The sequence below is a fragment of the Lygodium microphyllum genome, chromosome 1, assembly GCF_053477565.2.
Source record: "Lygodium microphyllum isolate KBCC chromosome 1, Lygodium_microphyllum_v1.1.10, whole genome shotgun sequence".
Lineage (NCBI taxonomy): Eukaryota > Viridiplantae > Streptophyta > Polypodiopsida > Schizaeales > Lygodiaceae > Lygodium > Lygodium microphyllum.
In genome coordinates, this window is record NC_141135.1 from 63,219,010 (window position 1) to 63,246,795 (window position 27,786).

The 27,786-nt window shown below is 44.0% G+C and overlaps 1 protein-coding gene across 13 annotated transcripts in view; it reads left to right on the forward strand.

Annotated features, from left to right (window-relative positions):
- Window positions 1-17,573, forward strand: part of PDE327 (FAD/NAD(P)-binding oxidoreductase family protein) — a 73,101-nt gene extending 55,528 nt beyond the window's left edge. For 7 of the 13 annotated variants that reach the window (XM_087677646.1, XM_087677663.1, XM_087677625.1 and 4 more), the window contains 3 exons: window positions 16,249-16,293; window positions 16,397-16,643; window positions 16,735-17,573. In XM_087677646.1, coding sequence (XP_087533772.1) covers window positions 16,249-16,293; window positions 16,397-16,618 — 267 coding nt within the window. In that variant the 3' untranslated portion in view covers window positions 16,619-16,643; window positions 16,735-17,573. Of the gene's footprint in view, window positions 1-16,248; window positions 16,294-16,340; window positions 16,644-16,734 lie in introns of those variants that run through there. The other 6 variants (XR_015690863.1, XM_087677672.1, XR_015690854.1 and 3 more) reach the window with 5 other exon arrangements.
- The last annotated feature ends 10,213 nt before the right edge of the window (window positions 17,574-27,786 follow it).

The following is a 27,786-nucleotide window of genomic DNA, read 5'->3' on the forward strand; positions in this document are numbered from 1 at the left end:
ACAATAGGAGAGGTGTTTGTCGATGTAGATGGATTGCTGGATAGCAAAAACGCAGGTACTGTAGCAATTGCTCGGTGGGAGAGATGGTAGCAGCCTGTCGCCTGGTACTAGATGTTGTAAACGCAAACCGATCAAGTGCTATGATGACGCAGTAGATGGAGACCTCCAAATAGCAGGGCAATGGCTGAAAACAGGCCGCCTAGGATTGTGGATAGTGATGGGCTATAGTTAGTGATGGCTGGACAAGAGATGGTAGGTGGCCGATGGCTAAAATCTACACAGTAGAGTGAGAAACCTGCACAAAAGTATGAGGTTTAATGGTGGGTAGCCTGTCTATTTATAGATGTTGAAGGGTGCCCCAAAAAATTAGGGTTTTGGGGGACCACTGAAACTGTCTCGAAGCGCGTACCAAACTTGCATTTTTCATTAATTAAGCATGTTTTGGGGCTGTTAAAAAATGCAAATCACCTGTAAAGTGTGTTTTAGCTCAACACCATTCAGTTTATAACATTTGCAATTAGGACTTCTTGGTTTTGGGATCATTACTACTTCAATGGTGGTAGAACAAGTGTATTTATTAGTGCTTATGCATGTGAGGATTCTTGGGCCTCACAATATCTTTTTTTTCATTGATTGCTTTGCAACAAAATCAAATGCCAATGTTAGGGAACATAACATGAAATCACTAGGATCTCAAAAATAATTTAAAGATAGGATCCATATGAAAAATGCATGAGTGTAAAATTTGGTGATTTTGGTCCCAAAATTGAGCTCAAAAGGCCCAAAAACCCTTAAAATGACTATAAACATGGTCTATTTTAGGTCTAAATAAGTCTTAGAGATGTGGCTATTTCAGCCTTGGGATTGTTTATGCTAGTGCAGACCAAACTACAGCTTGAAAAGCGTATCAAAAATGCGAACCCAACCCATAATAATAATAATAATAATAAAATAAAAAAATGTTTTCTTGTCTAAATTGACATTTCTTCTCCCCCTAAAAGCATACCCCAACATGTGTGTTTTGGCGTTTAATAGCTAAATAGGTATTAGCATAAGCTTGAAAAATGTGATTTTTCTTTCACACTTTTTCAAGCTCTAGTATAATCTGCACTACTGTAGACCATCCTAGGGTTCAAAAGATTGCATCCTTTAAACTTTATCCAGAGCTAAAATAGGTTATGTTTACAATCTTAAGGTCTTTTAGGACTTCTAAGCTCAAATTTGGGGTCACTTTGCTCTGAGGTGTGTGAACAGAATTTTTACTTTTCTTTGAAAAGAAAAATCACCAAAATTTGCACTCATTTATTCTTTGTACGGATCTAATTTTTTGAAGTAGTCTTGAGATAGTAGTATTTCAAGCCCATGCGTGTGTCTATGTGAGTGCCCCTGTGCACACACATAAGAAAAAATATTCCTACTTTTCCAAATATGCATTTGTTCTCTTCCTAAAAGTCATTCAACATGCGCATTTTGGTGTTTAATTGCCAAATAGGTATCACCATACACTTCAAGAAGTATGGTGTGTCCTTCACATTTTGAAGCTTTGGTGTGCTCTGCACTAGCACAGACCTCCCCAGAGATTGAAAATGTATAGGACAAGTCACACTTTTCAAAGCTTGCAATGCTTGGTGCAGGGTGGCTGTTCTCATGAAGCTATGGCATGAGGACCTGAAGTTAAAAAGTTTAGGGGGAACAAGCTCTGGTGTGGTTTGTGCTGGCATAGACAACACTAGAGCTTGAAACATGTGAAGGACAAACCACCCTTCTTGAAGCTTACAATGCCTATTGTGGGGTGGCTTTTCTCATGAAGCTATGAGGTGATGACCTGAAGTCAAAACATTTAGGGGGCACGGCGATCATTTTTGCAAAGCCTCTTAAAATTCATTTTTGGAAAGGACTATTTTTATTCCCATAAGCCTAAGAGATGTAGGCCCAAAAATTTTGTGGGGGTTTGAAAAGTTATGGGGGCCGTTTCTTTGTGCCTAGAAAGAAAAGCAAGATGGGGTCCTAATTTCATGATGAAGGGCTGTTTTCATGCATTCATTGTTTGTCACAATACACACACCCCATTACACATGGCCAAACATATTTTCTAAACACATTTATACATCAATGTTTATTGAATATGCCCTAAAAGCTTGCATAACTAGGCACATAGTTGAAATGCTTACCTTACGGAGCTCGCTAAAAGAACACACCCTCTTCTAGATAGTTGCATACATAAACTACAAGAGTCGATTTCAAACAGGTATCCCTAGTTGGCACTACCCTCCTTATAACAACTTGCAATAGGAGGAGACATAGGATGTTGGTTTGCATAGACTAGTGTGTGACTTAAAGACCATGGCTTCCAAATTGATGCCCACTACCATTCCAATAATATATCCACCATGTGGCTTACTCAGAGTGAGTTGAACCATGTAATTAGGATGGACATCATGCAAATAGACATTGAGAGTACGCCAAATATGTCATAGAGCTGTCCAACTAAGGAAACGAAAAAGGCAAGAATGATTTGATTGCAAGGTGGACATAGAAGGCATCCTTCCCATAATCCACGAGCGAGTCGATATCTACTACTGAGTCCATAAGGACCACACACGGGAAACAAAACTCCAAATGCGTCAAGAAACAAGGCAAGAGACGAAGAGATGAAGCAATGTCTCATCGCATGTAGTGCAAAATACACAGTGACCATGGGAGATCTTGCAAGCATGCGACACATCCACAAAGTCTTCCCCAATAAGCAACCTCCATAAACCATGAGAGACTCTCTTTTTTTTTCGTAAAAGGTAATTGTATTAATTACGAAAAAAGTACAAGATTACATTGTTACATGAGTACAAGAGACACGAGGGCCCGAGGCCAACGTGTGGGAAATCCCCGGACTAGTATACTAAAAAGGTTACACCAATCATGGCAAGGACCCAGAGGCAATTGCCAAATGCCAGGAATGCAAATCCTCCCGAGGGAGCAAGTCAGAGTGCCTGATGAGATCTAGTTGCCAATGCAAGAGCCCTTTAAGCCTTGCAATATGTCGCGGTACATTAGAGGCCGAATCAAAGAGAAAAGCATTTCGGGTGGTCCAGATGTGCCAGCATCCCCAGTATCTGAAAAAGTGAAATAAGATCTGTATATGTAACGGTGGCGGTGTGGGATAGTTTGGGCGCACAAAAACCCAATCGAAAGGAGTCAGTGAGGACCCCACCACTGCGCGCCAGATTTGCGACAAGAGTGTCCAGATATTCTTGGCGAGCGGGCAAGAAAGAAAACGATGTCGGGCCGATTCCACCGCAGTGGTACAGAAGAAACAATTACCATTCGAGATTCGACGCTTGGAAAGGGCCGAGGCAAGAGGAAGACCACCAATCATCACCCGCCACAGAAAGACCTTGCATTTGAAAGGTGCCTTATTCTGCCATCCCGCCCCGCCATCAGCGTTGCCTGCCACCATGACAGTGATTTCCGCAGGCCCCAAACAGTATTAGCTTTCACACCCAGCCATTGGTGATCTTTAATGAGAAGATGATACACCTGATTAGTAGAGGCCTTTTCCAGACTCAACCGGCCTGCAAGGTCCCAGTCCTGCCAAGGGCGATCCATAGCCAGGGCAGGAAAGGGTTGCCTACCCTGAAGTTCCGACGAAAGCTTCCCCCATAAATCACGGTATCCGCGCGGGATCCTGAAAAGTCTCCTCGCAATCCGAAACGATGCGAGGACATTGCGAGTAGCAAGGGTAGCATCCGCAATCGAAGTCACACCCAAACGGGCCATGCGGTTAAATCTTGGTCTGAGCTGATGTTTATCCTCCCATGAGAGTAATCTGGATACTGCCAACAATTCCAGTTGAAAAGAATTAGTCTGCAAGCGGTCCCCTACAGGATGCCAACGGGCCTTTTGGAGCACCACTTTCCAAGAGCCAACCAAGTGCAGTAACAAAGAGGACGAGGGACTAGAAAATCGAGAGTCAGCATTAAGGACATGCCACCATGAGGCCCGAAGCCGTGTGTTACCCTGGCGGAGGCCGCTGTCCTCAAGAAAATAACGGGCTATGATGGTCCACGGGTGATGATCCACACACATGGCACGAAAAAGAGACCAACGAAGAGCCAGCATATGAGTTTCTGCATCCAAAATAGCTCCACCACCCATGCGCTTAGGGGTACATGCATGTGACCATGAAATCCAGGAAATGCCTGCCTGCAGTGAATCTTTCTTCCATAGCATGAAACGAATGGGATGAGTAAGAGCCTTCAAAGTAGTGGGCGTCCATGGCAATAATGGCAGGAAATACGTCAGCATTGGTAGCATAATTGTCTGAGCCACTTTGAGGCGGACATGGAACGGCCAGGCTTGCGACTTCCAATACATAAACTTAGCGGCCAGTTTTTGCGAAATCCACTCCAGTAGGACCTTTGGCCGTACATCCACCCCCAATGGGTATCCAAGATACCTGGCAATGGAGCCAGGGGAAACCACCTGGCCCTGCCAGCCTAATGACTGTAAATCAGGCCTCGTGCAACTGAGAATGGCTGACTTAAAGGCATTGATGCGAAGACCAGAGGCTTGACCAAAGAGCGTCCAAACATCTAATGCCTTGCGAATGTTATCCCTGTCCGCCTGCAAAATCATAAAGGAGTCATCAGCCAAAGATTGGCTAATGAAGTGCTGCCCCAAAGGAAGAGATAACCCTGCCAGCTGGGCAGAAGCCGCCATGGAGGATAACATTGAAAGGACCGGGTGAGTCGCCAAGGCAAAGAAGAGAGGACTCAAAGGGCAACCCTGTCGGACCGAGCGTGCAAGGACAAATGGCTCTGTAACCCCACCATTAAGCATAACTCTTGAAGAAGCCTCAGTACTAATGGTGTAGATCAATCGGGACATCCGGGTACCAAAGCCCATAGTTGACATAAGATCTGCAAGGAAAGACCAGTCCACACAGTCAAACGCCTTTTCCAGGTCCAATTGAATCAAGACCACTTGCTGATTGGAGTGCCGCGCATAGTCAATAGCCATTTGCACATTTAAGATATTATACAAAATGTTGCGGCCCTTAATGAAACCATATTGGAGAGGGTGCACAATAGCTGGAAGGTGCTTGTGAAGCTGATTTGCCAGCACCTTGGAAAAGATTTTATACATTGCGCCCATCAACGAAATTGGTCTCCAGTGTTGCAACTTTGACGGCGAAGGGACCTTAGGAATCAGTTTGATAAGGCCTTCTTTCCATGAAGAAGGCATGACCCCTGTTTCCCAAACCTGCTGAAACATGACCACCAATGGCTTAACCGACTGCGTGGCCGAGTGCTCAAAAAATTCATTAGTGAGACCATCCCAACCAGGACTTTTATCCTTAGGCAGGTGCAACAAAACATCCATAACCTCCTCTTCGCAAATATCCGCCTCCAAAGTGGCTTGCATATCAAATGGAACCTGCTGGCGGACCAGATGATAGAAGACCGAGCGGGCATGCCTAACCTGGCTAGAAGGCAAGGGAGAAGAAGCAAAAAGATCCATAAAATAATTTCTGCACATATTGATAATGGTCTGCGGATCAGTGACCATGCGACCTTCTGAATCCTCGAGCCGAGTCATATTTTCTCGAGCCGGAGAAGCATGCAAGGCGCGAAAGAACTTGTGAGACTGGCAGGCGTTATCTTGCAAGGTGTCAGTCAAGGTATGCAGCTTGGCCTGCTGGTAAGATTTCAAGCTAAATACTTCAATGAGATGGGCCAAACGCCGCTCCAGTGACAGCAGAAAATCATCATCTGGGGAGTCCAGGAGCAAGGAACGGACCAAGGCCAATAAGTCCTCTGCTGCATGTCGACGTCGGCGACAAAGGGAGGCATTATGAATCCCATACTGCCGAGCAACCCGCTGCACATTAGAGAGCAGGCGTGCAATCGAAGGCAAGCCCTCAGAGGCGAAGTCCAACAGGAACCTCTCAAGCAATTGCTGCATATAACCCTGAAAAATTGGATGCTTCAAATAAGAGGAGTTGAAGCGTAAAGGGAGCTTATCCAGCAATTGCATAAAAGGTGCAATAGATTGTGCCCGCATCTCAAGCTGGAGGGGGAAATGATCCGACAACGCATATTGCTGCAAGACCTTCATTTCCAGCATCTCGGGAAGAAAATCATCCCCCTTGCATGATATACATTCTGTCCAACCGCGACCAAGTAGTGGCATATTGTGCTGAATGAAAAGTAAAACCAGAAACAGAAGGGTGAAGCCACGACCAAAGATCTTGCTTAAGTACGTGCAAAGCAAAGGAGTTCCACACCCGGCTTTCCGGCATATCCATAACCGAATGCTCTGAGGTGGATTGAGAAGAGTCAACACACATATTGAAATCTCCCATCAAGAACCCCCTGCGGCCAAGTGACATGGAGCCCTGCAAAGTCGACCATAGATCCCGTCGGGATGCGGGATCATTTGGAGCATAGAGTCCCAGCAACCATAAAATCTCTCCTTCAAATAAGACTTCGATTACCAGAAAGCGGCCCTGCACATTGTTTTTAACAAGAACAGGCTGGTATTTCTCATGGACAATCATCAGCACGCCCGAATAGTGCTTAGCATGTGTCCCTGCATAAAACAGACGGAATCCATGACAATCCACAACTTTTCCTGCCTCACCGTGACTTTTGTGCTCCACTGCACACAATACATCCCACTGGTTCTCATGCAAGACAGTCCACATGGTATCTTGCTTATGGCGAGAGCAAATGCCTCGCACATTCCACGTGGCAATCTTCATATATTTTCAAAAAAGGAAGTCAGGAACGAGGCGGCTGTTGCCTCGATTGCACCTTTTCCGCGAGAGCATCGAGGACACCCTCATCCAGAAAGTTAGCCAATACTGCAAACGAATTCGGGCGACCTGCTTTGGAGGTAGAAGGGAAATCCACTGCCTTGGGAGTAGGGCGGGGATAACGCCTATCCCAAGGCGTAATCACATTGCCTTTGGCATCAAACGCCAGCTTAGCAGGTGGGCCCTTGGGGCCCTCCGAATAAACTTTCCTTGAAGCCGGATTACGGGGGGCAGACGGGGCCATAGTACGCGCAGCCTGCTGTGGGGTGACCATGTCTTTCCTGCACGTGTATGTGCGCACGGAATCCGGGGAAGCATTAGGCCCAGGATCGGCCAGGCCTGCATCCAGCTTTTTACCTTTTTTTTGTCGTGCCTCAATCCAGTCAGTGCTAGGGAAATCCAAACCCCGGACCTGTTGTTTGCCTTTATCCATGACAGTAGGTGGCTGCAGGGTCGCCTGTGTCGGAGCATCAAGCACCATGTCATCCTTGGGCTGCACAACCTGGGCCTCCTCCGAAGACGGTTGCCGTTCCGGGCATTCGGCCATAAAATGCCCTAACTTACCACATGAAAAGCAGTGTCCGGCAAAATTGCCCCATTTCAGGCGGAAATACAAAGGATGCATGCCAGAACAATTGAGGCGAAGCCACGCAGGTTTTTTCCTGGCCGTATCCCATAACATGCATAAACGGTTTCGGTTCATAGCCCTGAGGCTGGGGGGAACCAGCACTGTGCCCACAACCGCCATCGCGTCCTTCAACAATGGCCAATATACCGCTGGACAATTTTCCACTTCCACCCACACCGGGCATTCGTGTTGAAGCAGACGCTGGAAGTCAGCCATAGGGCGCCATGGTACCACATGGACCAAGCGGCGATCAAAGAATAGCAGCAACCTGGACAGGAGCTCAGCGCGATGCGATTCCGATTTCAACAGCACCTCATAAAAGCCGCGAGGTCCAAGGAAGATCTCCTCAACACACTCCCCTTGCAATAAATGGTGCATCCACTGGCGAATATGTGAGAGCACTGGGATCCTGCCGGTGAAAAAAAGTATAACTGCACGGTCATAAAACATCGAGAAGGACCGCAAGACTGATTTTGGGTCCATCGTGGCTTCCAGCACATCATCCACAGCCGCAGCAGAGAAAGTTTCATTGTTATGCTGGACATAATCGCCAAGCAGTGTATTGGCAAAGTCCAGCAAATGCTCCCAGTCAATTTCCTGCGAATCCACAGGTTCAGAGGCAACCTGCGCATAGGAACGTTCCTGAGGACCCATTGGCTCGTCTGAAGTATGCTTGGAGCGTTTGCCTGCAGGCGGCAGTTCAGAACCCGGAGGCGGCTCCTCCGTGCATGGCACCATATCCTCCGGCTCCTCTGTATCGGAGTCAGGGCCAAGGGCGGCCACCGTCCGGTCAAGAAAATCCATATCCAGGCCAGCCATACTGCTGTCTTCTTGCTTTCGCTCGCTCCCGCACTCTCTCTCTTTCTCTCTCTGTGCAAGTCCCGCAGTCCTGCAAAATCAGGGGACCACCCGGCTGCAGCAACAGGACTGCAACGGGGCTCCTGTGGAGAGCAGGACAGATACACGCAGATGAACCGCGGCGCACGGGAACAGGGCAGACACCAGTGAGGCTTCAAGGCGGTTGCAACCGGCTGCCACGCTGACGCAGAGCAGCCGACCCGCGGCGGATCTGACAAAGATCCGGGCGACGGCAAGGGGCACGATACACAGGCTGGCGCTGATCAGGACAGCGGCAGAGGGCGCGAGACACAGGCTGTTGCTGCAAACGCCGAGGCCTGTCAGACTGTTGTGGGAACCCCGTCCGCTCTGTCAACGGGACAGTTCGTCGCTCCCTGCGCTGTGCCCCACTGCTCGTGAAGGACAGGCGGAAAGGTACGGGACAACAGGCGGCGCCTGCAGACGGGGCAGCAGGTCAAAAGATGACGGGGACGATGTAGACGACGAAGCAGACTGGATCGCGCGCAGGTCAGAAGGCTCCCACAACACCAGAAACGCGTCGCGAGATCCACAACACCAGAAACGCGTCGCGAGATCAGGGGGACACCAGATCCGCCATCGCCCGCTCTCGCCTCTCTCGCTCCGCGACCATCTCTTCTCTCTCTCTCTCTCTCTCTCTCTCTCTCTCTCTTTTCCTTTTCGTAAACTCTCTCTCTCTCTCTCTCTCTCTCTCTGCGCCAATCTCTCTCTCTCTCTCTCTCTCTCTCTCTTTTTCGTAAAAGGTAATTGTATTAATTACGAAAAAAAGGTACAAGTTTACATGATTACAAGATACACGATGGCTCTAAGCCTTTGTGTGTAAAATCTCAGTACTAAACAACAATAGAGTTACAAAAATCATGGCAAAGACGCAGAGGAAATTGCCATATGCCAGGGAAGTAAGTCCTCCCGAGGGAGGGAGTCAGAGTGCCGAATGAGATCTATCTGCCAATGCAAGAGACCTTTAAGCCTCGCAATATGCCCCGGAACATTAGAGGCCGAAAGGTACAAGTTTACATGATTACAAGATACACGATGGCTCTAAGCCTTTGTGTGTAAAATCTCAGTACTAAACAACAATAGAGTTACAAAAATCATGGCAAAGACGCAGAGGAAATTGCCATATGCCAGGGAAGTAAGTCCTCCCGAGGGAGTAAGTCAGAGTGCCGAATGAGATCTATCTGCCAATGCAAGAGACCTTTAAGCCTCGCAATATGCCCCGGAACATTAGAGGCCGAATAAAAAAGAAAGGCATTCCGAGTGGTCCAATTGTGCCAGCAGCCCCAGTATCTAAGAAAGTGAAACAAGATTTTCATATGCGACTGTGCCGGTGTGGGGTATTTTGGCCGTACAAAAACCCAATCAAAAGGGCTTAGCGAGAAACCAACCACTGCTTGCCAAACCGCTGACAAGAGTGACCAGATCTTCTTAGCGAGAGGGCAAGAAATAAATTGATGACGGGCCGATTCCACAGTAGTGGTGCAAAAGAAATAATTGCCGTTAGAGATTCGACGCTTGGAAAGGGCTGAAGCAAGAGGAAGACCACTAATCATCACCCTCCAAAGAAAGACCTTGCATTTGAAAGGTGTCTTGTTCAACCGGCCCTCCATCACAGTTGCCTTCCACCATGACTGAGATTTCCGCAATCCCCATACAGTATTAGCTTTAGTAACCAGCCATTGATGATCTTTAATCAGAAGATGATACACCTGGTTAGCTGAGGCCTTTTCCAAATTCAACCGACTTGCAAGGTCCCAGTCTTGCCAAGGTCGATCCAAAGCAAGGGCAGGGAAGGGTTGCCTACTCTGGAGCACTAACAAAAGCTGTTCCCATAAATCACGGTATCCACGAGGGATTGTGAAAAGCCTCCTGGCTGTACGAAACGATATCAAGACATTACGACTGGCAAGGGTGGCATCTGCAACTGAAGTCAAGCCCAAATGTGCCATGCGGTTAAATTTTGGTTTGAGCTCATGTTTGCCTTCCCACGAAAGTAAGTGCGAGGCTGCCAACAATTCTAGTTGAAAAGAGTTAGTATGTAAGCGGTCCTCCGCTGGATGCCAACGTGTCTTCTAGAGAACCAATTTCCAAGAGTAGACCAAATGAACGAGCAGTGATGAGGAAGGACTAGAAAACCGAGAGTCTGCATTAAGAACATGCCACCAGGAGCTCCGAATTTGCGTATTACCATGCACAAGCCCGTGATCCTCAAGAAAATAACGGGCTATAACGACCCACGGGTGATGATCCACACACATGGCACGAAAAAGAGACCAACGAAGTGCCAACATATGAGTTTCGGCATCCAAAATAGCCCCACCACCCATGCGTTTGGGAGTACATGTATGCGACCAAGAAATCCATGAAATACATGCATGCAAATAATCCTTCTTCCATAACATGAAATGAATGTGCTGAGTAAGAGCATTCAAAATAGTAGTGGTCGAAGGCAGCAATGGCAAGAAATATGCGAGCATTGGCAACATAATTGTTTGAGCCACTTTGAGGCAAACATGGAAGGGCCAAGCCTGCGACTTCCAATACAGAAACTTAGCTGCCAGTTTCTGTGAAATCCACTCTAGTAGTTGCTTTGGCCGAACATCAACACCCAAAGGGTATCCAAGATGCCTGACAATGGAACCACGGGGAACAACCTGTCCCTGTCAGCCCAATGACTGTAAATCGGACTCCGTGCAACTGAGAATGGCTGATTTGAAAGCATTGATATGAAGACCAGAAGCATGACCAAAGAGCGTCCAAACATCTAATGCTTTGCGAAGATTGTCCTTGTTTGCACGCAAAATCATAAAGCTGTCATCAGCCAAAGATTGAGTAATGAAGTGCTGTCCAAAAGGAAGAGACAATCCATCCAACTGAGTAGAAGCTGCCATAGAAGATAACATCGAAAGAACCGGATGAGTCGCATGGGCAAAGAAGAGAGGACTCAAAGGGCAACCCTGTCTCACAGAGCGTGCAAGGACAAATGGCTCGGTAACACCACCATTTAGCATAACTCGCGAAGAAGCCGCAGCACTAATGGTGTAGATCAAGCGGGACATCTGAGTACCAAAGCCCATAGAAGACCTAAGTTCTGCAATGAAAGGCCAGTCTAAATAATCAAAAGCCTTTTCCAGATCCAATTGAATCAATACCACTTGCTAATTAGAGTGCCTTGCATAGTCAATAGCCATTTGCACATTTAAGATATTATGCAGAATGTTTCGGCCCTTAATGAAACCATATTGAAGAGGATGCACAATGGCCAGAAGATGCTTGTGGAGCCAATTCGCCATCACTTTGGAAAAGATTTTATACATCGAACCCATCAAAGAAATTGGTCTCCAATGTTTCAACATTGATGGCAAAGGAACTTTTGGAAGCAGTTTGATAAGACCTTCTTTCCATGAGGAAGGCATGAACCCCGTTTCCCAAACCTGCTGAAACATAGTGGTCAATGGTTTCACCAGTTGGGTAGCAGAAATCTCAAAGAATTCATTGGTGAGACCATCCCAACCGGGACTTTTATCCTTGGGCAGGTGTAACAAAACATCCATAACCTCCGTCTCACAAATATCTGTCTCCAAAGTAGCTTGCATATCAAGTGGAACCTGATTGCGGACCAGATCATAGAAAATTGAATGTGCATGAGTAACTTGGTCAGAAGGTGAAGGAGAAGAACCAAGAAGGTCTAGAAAATAATTCCTGCACATATTCACAATAGTCTGAGGATCAATGACCATTCGACCTTCTGGATCCTGGAGTCTAGTCATATTTTCACGAGCAGGAGATGCATGTAGAGCTCGAAAGAACTTGAGTCTGACAAGCACTATCTTGCAAATTCTCAGTCAAATTTTGCAATTTGGCCTGCTGATAAGATTTCAACTGAAACTCTTTAATAAGATCAGTCAAACGCATCGCCAGTGATAGTAGAAATACATCATTTGGAGTGTCCACCAGCAGAGAACGAACCAAAGCCAGTAAGTCCTCCGCTGATTGTCGACGCCGCCGATAAAGAGAGGCATGATGGATCCCATACTGCTGAGCAACCCGCTGCACATTAGAGAGCAATCGTTCAAAAGAAGCATTGCCCTCAGAGGCGAAGTCCAATAAAAATTCTATCAATCAATTGCTGCATATAGTCCTGAAAGATTGAATGCTTCAAATAAGACGAGTTGAAATGCAAAGGGAGTCTATCCATAAATTGCTTAAAAGGTGTAATGGGTTGTGTAAGTATCTCAAGCTGTAGAGGGAAATGGTCCGACAAGGCATATTGCTGCAACACTTTCAATTCCAGCATCTCAGGAAGAAAATCATCATCCTGCATTATGTACATGCGGTCCAACCGCGACCATGTAGTTGCATACTGCGCAGAATGGAAAGTAAACCCTGTAGAAGAAGGGTGTAACCAAGACCAGAGATCTTGCTTAAGTACAGCAAGAGCAAACGCATTCCACACGCGACTTTCCGGAGCGTCCATCACCGAATGCTCTGATGTGGACTGTGAAGAATCAACACACATATTAAAATCCCCGATAAAAAAACCCCATCTGCCAAGTGACAAGGAGGTCTGCAAAGTATTCCAAAGATCCCAGCGAGATAAAGGGTCATTCGGAGCATAGAGGCCTAGCAACCATAAGATCTCTCCTTCAAATAAAACTTCAATCACCACAAAACGGCCATGTACATCATTTTTAATAAGAACAGGCTGATATTTCCATGTACAATCATAAGCACACCAGAATAATGCATGGCATGTGTCCCTGCATAAAATAAGCGAAACCCATGGCAATCCACAACATTTTCTGCTTCACCGTGACTCTTGTGCTCAATAGCACACAAGACATCCCACTGATTCTCATGCAATACAGTCCACATGGCATGTTGCTTATGGCGAGAACAAATGCCTCGCACATTCCACGTGGCTATCTTCATGTGTATTCAAAAAGAAAATCAGGAACGAGGCACAACTTGCCTTGATTTAACCTTTTTTGCTAGAATGTCAAGGACTTCCTCATCCAAAAAATCAGCTAATACGGCAAAAGAGTTCTGACGGCCAGCTTTAGAGGTAGATGGAATATCCACTGTCTTGGGGATGGAACGGGGATAACGACGATCCCATGGGGTAATCACATTACCGGGCTGCATCTTGTATGCAAAGCATATATATTCATATACTAGCTTCTCAATTATTCTAACCAAACAATGCAATGTGCAAAAGTGAACCCTTGTTAGTGGTATTTCCAAAATAGGGCGCCAGTTTGGATCCACTGGAATTAGTATTCCATTTCTCATGACTTTCTGATCACGTGTCGGAGCACCCTATTGTCCTGCCTTGGCAAGCCATTCTTTCTTTCCATCTTTCCCTTTCTTCCTAGTTTGCATGCAGTATATGCACGGAAATTTTGCATTTGCTGCATTTGACAAACCAAACATACACTTCAATGTTTTTAAATCACCTGCAAGATGCTATTCAACTTGATAGTCCCCAAATCCCTCAACGTGTAAAACTGCTCCATTATTTTGCTGTTGAATAACACTGGGTATATATCAAAAGCCAACTTAGCAGGTGGGCCCTTTGGACCGTCCGTATATACTTTCCTAGTAGACTGATTATGGGGAGTAGAAGAAACCATAGTATGAGCAATGTGCTCTGAAGACAACATTTCTTTCCTGCGCATATAAGTGCGCATGGAATCTTGTGAAGCATTAGGCCTAGTATCCGCCAGGCCAACATCAAACCTTTTATCTTTTTTTGCACGCACATCTACCCAGTCATTGCCACGGGAATCCAAACCCGAAACATGTTGTTTACCTTTATCCAAAACTTTAGGTGGCTGGGTTGCATCCTGCGACGGAGCATCAAGCACCATATCTTCCATGGGCAGCACAATATGCTCAGCCTCTGAAGTTTGTTGCTTCTCTGGGCATCTGGCCATAAAATGCCCCAATTTTCCACACGAAAAGCAATGCCCTACAAAGTTGCTCCATTTCAGACGAAAGTGCAACGGATGCATGCCAGAGCAATTAAGACGTAACCAAGCAGGCCTTTTCCTAGCAGTGTCCCATAACATACACATACGGTTATGATTCATGGCCCTTAGGCTCGGGGGGACCAGAACAGTGCCCACAACGGCCATGGCATCCTTTAACAATGGCCAATAGATAGCCGGTCAATTTTCCACTTCAACCCACATCGGGCATTCACGTTGAAGGAGACCCTGAAAATCTGCCATTGGGCGCCATGGCACAACATGGACCAAATGGCGATCAAAGAACAATGGCAGTTTAGACATGAGATCAGCACGGTGCTTCTCAGATTTCAACAACACCTCATAGAAGCCTCAGGGCCCAACAAAAATCTCCTCAATACACTCCCCTTGTAGTAGATTGTGCAGCCACTGGCGAATATGGGAAAGCACTGGGATCCTGCCAGTGAAGAAGAGTATAACAACACGGTCATAAAACACCGAAAATGAGCGCAAGACATTTTTCGGGTCCACTGTGGCTTCCGGAACATCTTCAGTTCCAGAGTCAGAAAAAGCGTCATGATTATGTTGGACATAATTGCCAAGCAGAGTGTTGGAAAACTCCAGCAAATGCTCCCAGTCAACATCCTGAGAATCCATAGAATTAGAGGCAACCTGAGCATAAGAACATTCCTGATGATCCATTGTCTCTTCCGAAGTATGCTTGGTGCGTTTGCCCGCAGGTTGGAAGTCAGGACCAAGAGGCATCTCCTCTGTGCAAGGAACCGTATCCTTTGGTTCCTCTGTATCAGAATCCGGGACCAAGGGCTGCCACCGTTTGGTCGATAAAAGCCATATCCAGACCAGCCATGTTGTATCACCACTTGTGCAGGTCAGATGCCAAGCCAGGAGCTCACGGGCGGTAGAAACGAACGCAGGCCTCTCTCTCTCTCTCTCTCTCTCTCTCTCTCCCCCAGGTCTCTCTCTCTCTCTCTCTCTCTGTGCAGATTCCGCACAACTGCAAATCTAGGTAACAGCAGGGCTGCAGCAACAGGACGGCCTGCAAAGTCACATAGAGTGCACAGAGTACAGTAGTAAATGGGCAGGATCAGAATCTGGTTCGTTGAGCTGAAATGACGCTTCCTTTCATTGACGGTCAAGATTAGGGTTTCCTGCAACGTGGCGCCTGTGCAGAACAGGACGAGCTCGAGCAGGTGAACCACAGACCAGCAGGGCGTGTGAAATTGGTGGGCGTCTGCAGCGTGGCGCAGCAGGAGATTGTCTGAAGGCGCAGGTCCAGGCGACTGTCAGGTGACTAACGGCTCGTTCCATCCGTAGGCTCAGCAGGCGAGATGTCGAGGGCAAGGCGTGACGTGGACGTCAGGGCAGAACGAACTCCACGCAGGTCCAGGGAGAGATCGCCCACAGCGCGCAGGAGGCACGTCACCAGGTTACGGGGAAGCCAGATCCGCCATCACGTCGTCCTCTCTCTCTCTCTCTCTCTCTCTCTCTCTCTCTCTCTCGCGGCATGTGCATAGAGAACGTGTTGGACTCTCGTCAAGATTGAAGGAGTGCAGTTCTCAGTAAATTTCATGGTAATGAAAGTAGTGGACTATGTTTGTCTACTGGACATTAATTGAGCATTCATACGCTATCTTCTGAAAGTGCAGAAAGAAAATAGGCAGCCTTCAAGAGCAAATTTTGAGCCTAGAGAATTCCAGAATAAATGACTAAATGATCATACATCATACCTCTCCTGCAGTGAGCAGTGCAAGAGGCAAAATTATGTGCTAGAGTCGGTTCTACACAACTGTTGAAACTTTTCCAGACTGCATTCTTTTCCTTCTTTTCTTTCATGACTTTTACAAATTTAGATTCTGTTCCTTTTCCACTAATGTTTATTTTAGATTCAAAATCTCTGATTGTTCCATTGACAGCGTTGGATTTTGGTTTTTCCCTTGCAGCTTCCTGGGTTTATTGATAAATGTGCTCTTCTCCATGCAGTTGAGGTGCTCTCTTTTTCCAATATCACATAACTTGCTGCTACGTGAAACAGGTACAAGTCTCTCTGAGATTAGAGTAATTCCTGACTTTTAAAGGTGTCCTCTGCAGACAAGGACAAGCTCCCCTGTACGAATTGAAAGAAATCAGGAAACATGTGAGTGTTTGACATTACCTGGTCTTTACCCGATTGGTGAAGGAGCTGGATATGCTGGTGGCATAGTCAGTGCAGCAGTTGATGGATTACATGCAGGCTTCATGTTGGCTAGACAGTTGGGACTTTGTGGTGACATTTTGAAGCAGCATGGACCTGTGGATAAGCTTTCATACTGAATCAAGTCATGGTGCTGGATCTCAGGTGCACTTTCCCTGATTAACTACACCTCTAGACTGCCTTGTTTATGATTTCAGAGTTCTCAATGTGGATCTGCAAAAATGTTGCTTGGCAGAGAAACCAGACATATGATTCAAACTGAGCAAGGAGATTAATTAACCATAGACAACGTCTTGGATGTCTGAAGGTTCTGACCAGTCAAGATTATCTTTGCTATATCAGTTGACAAACTGCCACTAAACTGCATTGACACATCCCTTAGTGTGACAGAGAATGCTATAGCTTCAAAGAGTTTCCTGATTGTAACTTCTGGCTTCAATTTTATTGAACCAGACAGAGATAAGATCATGTTTGTATCCAAAAGAGTGTTTTACAGGGCTTGAAGAAGTTGGCAACGTTTTTTGTCAGGTTTTCTCTGAAGATAGTCGGCCGCTGCATGGTAGCAGTCAGCTTAGCTCCTGGGACAGAAAAGACAGCTACATAAGCTGTATATCTCAGTAAGAAAAGCAGGAATGCTATGCAAGATAAGAAATTCAAGCCTCTTTGAAGAAAGATCAAGAGAAATCAGTTCTCATTCTGAATAGTGAGCTAATAAAAAGGAGGCTTCCACATACACTGACTGAGAACATACAAGGTGCACCATACTGGATAATGGTCATACCTTAATCTTTGGAAATTTGTGAAGTGACTACTGTAGCATCTGTAAGCCTTAACCTGAACCCTTCGAACTTAAATATTATGAGAGTATCCCCAAGTGGATGCTGGAAGAGTATCCAAATGACTTTTGTACCAATCTTCTGTGGTGTATATTGGGGTCGTAGTAATTTCCCTACTCATTGAAACTAAAGGCAGCAGTTTCCCAATAAGTGGGAGAACTGTAGTCGCAATCCTTTTGCCAGTTGTGAGGCTTATGAAGGATACTATGGTTATCAAAGATACGTTACATTTCATAAAGTTTTGTGCTTCTTAGTTGAATCACCATAGCAAATCTTATTTTACATTGTTGATGAGCAGCAATTTTTGAGTAGGGCACAAACTCAAAGGCGCTTTGTCACCAATTCATCCCAGCCTGATCACATGCTTCATAATGTGCAATTTGTAATGATACTGCACTGTTACATGGTTTTATTAACTTCAACCTTTTTCACAGAACTTACTCCTGACTAAAAAGGATGTAAATGTTGATGGGGGTCCCATGTGTCCCTGTGAGGACCCAGATTTCCCCTTTTCCAAGTACATAACTACTCAGGTGGCCAGACTATTCCGTCTATCTGATATCACTGGCAAATTCAAGGTGACTTTTATGACTCTGAGGGACTTTGCAGACATTGTTGTAGTGCAAAGTTTCTATCTTTTAATCAGTTGCATGATTGTCACTGGGCACATTAGGACATGACACTTCGAGCATGTCAACTGTGTCAAGGTTCCTTGGGGACACCGATCCAGTTCCATGGGACTGCCCACATGCTGATATTTTGGGCTTCATTTTTGGAAAAACTGCATCCTACTGGCACCATTACCTGGGCTGCAATGGCATGGGTTATGAACAATGGCTTTGATGATGTTATGGGCAAAGTCTTAGCCTATAGGAGCAATTTCATTCAGGCACCTCATTTTACAGATATCCATGCTGCAAGGCCGCCTTCTCTGAATTGAAACTCATCACCAGGCTGACTGACTGGGATACATGGACAGGCAGTTGTCTTATGCCATGTGGCATCAGTTCAACTCTTTAACTGTTCATCGCCAGGCTGACTGGGATATATGGACAAGAAGTTGTCTTATGTCATTGGCATCAGCATGCCACTTCAACCATTGCTGTGTATACAATGGAGCATTGCAGAGCCATCATAGCCATATGCAGACCTGGCCGGTTTCTCATGGAGTATCCTGCTGTCATTAATTGGGGGATCACCATGCACAGTGGTTGTGTTTCTTCTGGTTGCTAAATAGTCCTGATTGTGCAAGCCACATACATGGCCAGCCAAGATAGCACTAGTGATGATGTCTGTACAGTGTTTCTTTAACTACAAAGGAAATGCCATGTTCATGCGGTTGGCGATCACACTAATCATGTGGCCAGCCAAGATAGCACTAGTGATGATGTCTGTACAGTGTTTCTTTAACTACAAGGAAAGGCCATGTTCATGTGGTTGGCGATCACACTAATCATGTGGATAGTAATTCCATTACACAATAAGTTATTAGAGCCATTATATTGTGCTATATCAAATTGCTTCACATGAAGTGATTAGAGCCATCATTGGATTTAGAGGAACATGTCTTGTAGATCAAGCTTCTCTCACAAACAAATGATACATTTATTTCACAAACTTTAGAAGTGATCCATGGATTTTACATGCCAATTCCCTTACCAAAGTTGGTTCTTTGGTGTAACACAGTTGATCGAATATGATGAGGCAGTAATTGTGGGGTTACTTCATTTCATTATGTAAGGTAGCTGTTCCTAGACTTCCTAAAAAACGGGACATTTAATTTCTTATCATTTACTTGTGCATATTTATACTTGAACATCACTTGGGGATATCCAGCTTTCATCAGCATGTTTGGAGGTGAGTTTACAAACTTAAGGGACAATCTCTAATTGTTTACTTATGTACATTTATAATTGAACATTACTCAGGTAAATCCAGCTTCCATCACCATGTCTGGAGGTGAATTTACAAACTTTACTATCGTATTGGCCTCCATAAGATCCATGAGGAGTTTGACCTTCTTAAGAGTTGACCTCATGAAGTGTCGTGATACCTTTGCTTGTTTGGTTCATGTGGTCTTTCTTTATGGAAATATCATATTCAGCATCACTTTTGCTTTTATTTTCACAGTCAAACGTTTGGTAGATCAGTTGCATTTTGAGACGTTTGACTGTGCTTGGTGGAATTGTACAAGTTTTCCATTTTCAGAGACAAAATTCAGAATGACACTGGTTTTTAGCATTCACAGAGTTCCAGCTTAAGAATCACCTAATCAGGGCCAGTATATTGGATGCTGGGGGAGCAGCAACTAGTTTTAGCTAGTCATGGTCATTTTTAGTAGTATATTGATCATGTGTCTGAAAATGAGAGTGGTTGTTACTATTCTTTAACAGTGTGGCTCTTTCCTTCATGCAGAAACTAGCATCATAGGATTCAGCTTTAAAGAACTTTGATTTCGACCCTGATTGGCTCATTTTAGTGGAGAAAAAGGCTACAAAACCTTTTCTCTAACTAAAAAGAAAGAGGCTGCAAAAGTCAGCCTTGAGAATGCAGTGTGTATATGGACTTACATGAAAATTGTGATGCACCGAGGTTTCACCAACTCAAGATCCCTTTTCCTCCATGAAAGCTTGAAGAAGCATTGCTTTCATATTTCACTTCAGAGCTCATTCCTATGCCGTTTAAAAACTCACAACCTGCACTCAAGGATGGTTACATTGAACGGTTTTGGAAACGATTGAGTGCTTTCTTCATTATCAACAATTTTGGGTTGGGAATGTTAAGGTGAAATCATCAAGCTGTCAGAGCCGAACCAGTAATGTAGAGCTTGAAATACTTGATGGAGAAGGGATTGGTCATTTCAATGGAAACCAAATCAATATATACTACCCCTTGAACATCCTCAACATGAGAAGCCTAGGACACCCATGCATTGGGCAAAAACTCAACACACAATGATAGAGCCCAAACAAAACACAACCATGTGCCAAACTCTCCACATTCGACCAATCTCAATCCCTAACTTGGATGAGGAAGAGGAAGTGATTATACCACCAACATATTTGCGTCTCAAGTTGACCACCTTAAAAGAGATCTGCATCGATGCTCTCATTGACAAATGAGCAGACTTTAATATCTTGCATTATGGATTATGGTAGCAATTTGGACAAGCCTTATGAGCAGACTTTAATATCTTGCATTATGGATTATGGTAGCAATTTGGACAAGCCTTATTGATACCATCCGATGCAAAATTGAATCCATATGGAGGCTTGCCATATTTAGTCTTAGGCAACTACAAATTAATGGTGACCATCAAAACTGAAAACTTTTTTTTTTCCTTTGTTCTCCTAAATTGAGAAAATGTGAAATGGAAAACCTTGCTAGGATGTCCATTCAAGTTCAAAACACAATATCAGTTGGATTTTGTTGAGCAACCTTAATTTCCATGAAACCAAAATTATCTCTACCTTTAGCAAAGGTTAGCAAAGGGAGACTTAGTTGATAAACTATCGTGTCCTATTGAATCAAGTCAGCCCTAGTGATGCCTACAGAACAAATGGAAGGTCTATTGAAGGAACTTTCTTAGGTCCAAGATAAACAGCTCCGGTCAATTAACAGTTCAAAAATTGTACAATCTTATGGCAACCCTTATAAATTAGTCTTAAAACTCGTAGTAAGCCATGGAAGTTTTGCCAATAGATCTAATATAATTCCTATATCAATTCCACCTAGGTATCTAAGAGGCTAACATATGTGCAAGGCTATTACAAGGGTAATCATTATCTAGATCCCCAAATGAGTGCCTCAAACTCACCAACATCGGTCAACAAACCCCCAAAGTGTGTAATGCAACCAAATAGTTCGTGAGCCTAAAAGCTATTACGCCAAGACTATACCTAAAGGAACTATTTGGCTATACAAACCTAGGGCTTCTTAAATCATAGCTACAACTTCATCCCCTACACTCGAAAAGATGGTACTTGAAATGTAACTATGCAAAGGGAAATCACCCTTAAGCCACACCATAAGGATGTAAGAGGCACGATCAAAACACTTGCTCAACCAAATCATTGATTGCTACATTCATGCCCTTAATAAGTGTCATTAGACCACCACTGCTAGTTGGATCAAAACCATCTTCCACTCGCCAATCGATTTTTCAAATGGCTACAGACTTGGCCAATAAAATCAATCTTCTAGTAGTGGATTGTTTCACTCAACTTGACAAAACATTCGAAACAGTTGCTCAAGCATATGAAATGATTGACCTAGGAATTGTCGACAAGTAGTTGATAGGCTTGGTCTCATGTTGGAAGACTACTTGGAAAGACATCAAACACATCTTTTGTAAGAGAGAAGCAATTCTGAGAATCATTCTCACAATACTTTTAGAGATGAGCACTAAAACCATGCATCTCATCTCAAGTTGGGCTACAATCACAAAGGCAAATAACCTTGTTGAAGTGATTGAAATTCAACAAAAATGTGAATCACAACATTCATTCCTTAGGATCTAGTACAATCACCACCTTGATATTACTAATAAGGGTAATTGCTTAATGACCAATGTAGAACAATGATGATTGATAAAAACCATGAACATAACCCCATGCATTGGAATGTAATTTTACTTTGTGCCATTCTCATCGCTCGAGATGTGCCTAACTGGAGCAACACCCTTGTTTGACAAAATACTGCTTGAAGAAGAGCTCCATGTGGCAACCCAATCGGAAGGCCCAAATCTACTTATTGACTTAGTGACCTACCTTCGTAAACTACCATGCTAACTATTCGATTAAGATGCACTTGCCAAACTCCAATTCAATCCCAAATTCTTCAATTGGTAGCTTCCTCCAACCACCATGTTAAATGATACTTCTTAAACACACCTTGTGTATATACCAACTCATACTTTATACTTATTTTATTTATTTTAAGAAAGTAAAAAAAAAATACAAAACAGAATTGAAATAAAGCACATACATATATCAAAGAGCTTGCATACATCTAGGAAGTTGTTCATCCTCGATTAAAGAGGGGAAAACTATGATGAATTGGGCAATATTGTTTCAAATTGAATCATGTAAAATTCTAGAATTGAATTGTGCAAAATTGTGTTGTGATAACAAATCATTTTGAATGGTCTTTTGGTATTTTCTATAAGCAACCATATAGAATTGTCATGTTATAATTCTCACAACTTTTTGCTGTCAAACATGAAATTGGGATTGTATTCATATGTAGCATAGGTGTCAAGAAGTTGAGGTAACTTATGTATCATAGTAGTGATAAGTATTAGAAGGTATCAAGTACCATGCTTCCTTGGTCCAATCTACTTGTGCTGAAAGGTGGAGTAGGAGTGGAAGCACAAATAGAAGCAAGACAGAAGTAAGAGCTATGGAGGTTCAAGCAAAGGAGAGAGACTGGTGTGTGGAAACTCCAACAGTCACAATGTGTGACCTACCGTTCCTTATTCTATTTTCATGTAAAGAATAAATAATAAAGTGATAGTAACAAGTGGTTGCCACCTATAGTGTACAATGTGCTAGTGGTAAGTACAAGGAAATGTAGGTGACTAGGCACATGTGGTCTTAAACCCCCCAATAACCTTTAACTTAAATGTGAATGTGCCTAAGTGCAGAAAAAATTACAAAAAAGTGAAAGTATAATGTGTACATATAAGTACAACAACATGACGAATAGGAGTCATCTCATCCTATGCTCGTTATCTTCCTAAGGAAGGCATAATGTTCCATTGGGAGACTTTTAGTGAGCATATCTGCAAGATTTTTGTTAGTCAAGATCTTGACAAGTTCTATTTGTTTGTCCTCAATCACCTCTTTATTGAAGTGATAATGGACCTCAATGTGCTTGGTCTTCGCATGAAAGATCGGATTGCATGCCAACTAAATGGAACTCATAAAGTTCGAATGCAATGTAGCAAGGTCTACTATTAGACGGCCTAATCGTAGGGCCTTCTTGCAAGACTCAATGGGATGTAATGAACTCAGTCTCGGTAGTAGACAAGGCCATGCATTTCTGCACCCTAGATATCCAAGAAACAACACCTCTAACAAAAGTGAAGAGATAGCCAGAGGTGGGACTTATTACTATATGCATATCTTGCATAATTAGAGTCCATATAGTCCATGACCCCAATATCTTGGTCACCATACAAATGGACATATTTGTAGTACCCTTAACGTATCTCATGCTATCCTTTATGATGTCCTAAGGTCGCATGCTATCGAGCACACCGCCAAGACTCACGAACTGCTTATTGCTTCAAGCGTTTCAAGCCAAGAGCTATGACTACCTCTCACATAGCCGTGCACACTCTCCCACACACAAATGTAGTGAGCTTACCTTTGAATCCGATTGAGTTGTCTCCACCCATGAATCCACCATTAGCTCCATGATCCAAGGTGTACTCTCAAGAAAGCTCCACCAAGCTCCAAGCTTCGACCTCCATAGCCATGTGAGTGAGAAAAGAGAAGAGAAAAATAAGAAGATGAAGAGAGGGGAAGAAGAGCTTCTCCAAGGTCCCTCACACACACACACACACACACACACACACACTCCCTCTCTCATACATAAGAATGAAGTAAGAGTAAAAAGTAAGAAGGGAGCAAGTTTGGCCACACACCAAGAATGAGCTTCTCCATTCACTTTTTGACTTTTATACATGCCCTGTCTCCTCTTTGGGCGACCATCCTTCTTTTTGGTCCATTCCTCCACACTTTTTCCTCCTCCTCCCTATAGGCATGACCTTAGCCCATGCCTTTCATTCTTTATAACTTGCATGGGAGAGAGCTCGACACTCTTTTACAAAAAGAATTACAATGAGCCTGGCACTCTTCTTGCTAAAATATTAAGGTGTACTTATTCTTGTGCACTTCCTCATACTTCTTTTTTGTTTCGTCTCTTTAGATTTTCCTGAGTGCACCTTTGTCCTCCATCTTCCTCTTGCCTTGGGACTGCCTCCACTTTTGATTTTTCGGATTTTTTCCATCTTGGTTTCTCGAGGGTTAACATTATCCCTCTCTTAGCTGATTGCCAGTCTTATGGCACTTGATGGTATGGGCTGAAAATTTTGAGGGTTAGTGTGGAATGGTTATTGGGGCCTTTGGAGAGGTAGGCCATGTTGGAGACACACTGTGAAGCAAGTTTTGAAGGTTGCCGATGTTGAAGATAGATGGGTGATTGAAGAAGACCTCTGCAGTTGTTGGCTTACCATGCCACTGCCCAATGTACTTGAAAAGAAGAAGAGTGCACTTCTTGGGGGTGTGTGTCTACACTATTGTGCAATGCATTGTGCAAGTGATGGTGGAACTAGAAGATGGGTTTGACCATAAGCACCCTAAGATGTTGTCTCACACTTGAGGACTCAGTTCATGTACAGTAAGGTGCTTTGTTGAGTGACTTAGGGAGATAGGTCTATCAAAATATCCTGCCCTTAGTGTGCCCTAAGCTATGAAGTGGGGGAGGGCTAGAATGGTCCCTAGATGCAATGATTGTGATGCTCATAGAGTGCAAATGGATGGATTTCATTATTGTTTCCTTTTCTTTTCAACTTCTTTATTTTCTTTTTTTCTTTTTCCATTCCTTTTTTTTTGGATTACAAGAGCACATTAAGTGGCATCCCATTCATGGGCAAGGGCCAAGCTATGGGGAGGCTTAAGGGATTTGCATAAGAATGCCCTATTTGCATATAGTCCTTCAAGTTAACTCTTACATTGAGGGGCGTGGTGGATAAAAATGGGTGGTTGCACCCAGTGAACCTACTATTGCTCATATCTTCTAATAAGCCCATACAAAATGCTAGTAAGAGGGTGGCTCTCATCATGAGGTGGGCCATTGCACAGCTATCTTTTCCTACATTAATATAAAAAAAGAGGGGCGATAACCGCTCTTCCTCTGCAGTAGGCTTTTGTTTTAGTAGTACTCACAAAAGGCGGAGATAATTACAGGTGGTAATGAAAGCAGGGTCTGGGTAGGAGGGGAATTCTCTGAGGAAGCTTGCTATGGAAGGGCAGAGGTCCCTCTCAATGAAGATTAAGCATTCTTTAAGAGACATTGCATTTACATTATAGATCTTAGGAAATTCATACCTACCATACACCTCCCTAGTTACTATGGTCATTTGCCTTATTTTTTCTAAACGGTAGGTTGCGAAGGCATTCTTTTCTTCTTCCAGCTCGATGAGTGTGGCATATTTTTCTTCAATCATCTTGTCAAGTTGGCTTTTAGTTCTTTTACTAGCTCGTCGAACTCTTCTGTGTTGCACATGGTTGAGGGCACCAAAGTAGTTGATACTTCCAAGTGGGGTACCTTTGGCCCTTGGCATGATTCAACATGAGTTGTGCTATTGGCCTTTTAGTTTCACAAGTGGGGCTCCTTCGCTTGGTGCAGCTGCAAGTTGTTGCACTTTGCTCACGAGGTACTACACCCAAGCCATGACATTGCTTTCATTAATTGCACCAAGGCCATGACTAGTAGGATTGCATATAGAGGAGCCTTTCCCTTGCCTTCCGCAATCACTAGTCTTTGTCCCGCCTCTTTTACGGTAGTACTTGTGCTTGGCATGTCCTCCCATGTGGGGCTCATCATAGCTAACTTCTGAGATTGGGAGGGTTGCTCTAGTGATCTTCCAATGGCCAAGGCTATCTGCTCCTCCTCTTGTGTTAATCTTTCTTCCTCTTCCTCTTGTCTCTTTTTGTGCTCCTTATCAAGTTTCCTAGATTCCTCTTCCACCTTGCAATTCTTTATTTTCTTCCACCCCGCAATTCTTTATTTTCTTCTACGGTGGACCTAGTTCTCCTGACAGGGATTTTCAATGCAGTCCTTCTTATTGGCCCTATTATTCGTTGACTGTCCTTTCACTTTTTGAGATTCCTTGCCGGAGAGGTGGGGCAGTCGGCTTCTTTCTCCTTAGTAGCTTGTTTTGCTTTCTCCTATTGATCTTTGTTGGATTCTTCCTCCCCCAAATTTCTTGGTGAGAATGAAGCAGGAGGGCTCATTGGAGTAGGGGAACAATGCTCCTCTTGGATCGGTGATTGTTTAGGGGTTTTCTCCACTACCTCTTCTCTTTCCACCTCCCCTAAGGCTTCCTAGATTATGGTCATCAACACCCCTCTGAACCCTACAGTTGATGCCTAGATTGTTTTTCAAATGTAGGCATTCCGGTTCACCTCATCTAGTGCATTTGCTGCAAGACTTTTTAGCAAACGACACTCCTATTCTGTTCATGATGGTGTTATATCTTTGTCTTGAGAAGAGGGTGTGGTCCATCTTTGCTTGCAGTTTTCTTGTCTATTCCCATCATCTTATAGACATCTCTCTTTAGCCTCTTCTCCGAATTGTCCATTAGCCCACCCTCTCCACGATTTTCAGGCTAAGTTCAACTTTCACCCTTCTAGTGGCATCTCCATGTCTGATTGTTACTATGCCCTTGTTCCTTTGGGCATCAAAGGTCTTCAAGAACTCGGTGCATTTGCCATGTTCTATGTCCTAGCCCACCTTCTCCAGGTACTTGTCAAGATTGCGTTGTTCTATTACCCGCTTGACTACATTTTTTGATGTCATCAACTCCCCCAAGTTCTGGATGTGGCAGTATTTCAACTGGTTGAAGGCACGTATCTCCATGGCTAAGCCATATTTTCTGTGTTCCTCCTCTAAGAATGGGAGCTTGTTGGTTTTAACTTGCTACCTTGCCATTTGGATTCCTGTCCCCACAAAACCACCCAAAATAAGTTCTCTTTAAAGGATATTTCTTGCATAGAAGGTGAAGTGACTAGAAAGAACACTATCATATGATGGAATGTATAATGAGAATTTCAACATAAATTGATCCATACATTTCACACAAGAACTTCATGGAGCATATTTACTAAAAGAAGAAGAAAATTCAATTCATTCTATCTTTTGAGGCTCAATTCCTATTTCGATATTTTATTCACCTTCCATTTACCCCCTCTCCCTTGGAAATGATGAGAATCCTTCCTAGGATTGTGGAAGTAAAGATGTAAGGGTGTGTCCTTGGTGTGCTATACTATTTCAAGAGCCAATCGTAGAAATTTGGATTATATTCTAATATCGCATGACAATCCATATCATATGGACGAATGCCCACTTTCGTGATATAAGTCAATACGTCGATCAATAAGTCACCTGAGTTGATTTGGCTTGCAATGTGGAGTTCCTCTTCCGTTAGGATCCTATCCAAGTATGGATGTACTACGATATTGTCATCTAATGACTGATTTCTTATCATGGCTGATACCCTAAATGAAGTTGGGGACACATATTTCTAGTCATACTCGGAAGACTTAATGGCATATCCTTGTTCCACATTGGTCTGATGATTTTATAACCCTATTGAGCCCATGAAATGCATAGAGTATACCACTTGTGTAAGAAATTGGACTCAGACTTAACTAATCGTTGGA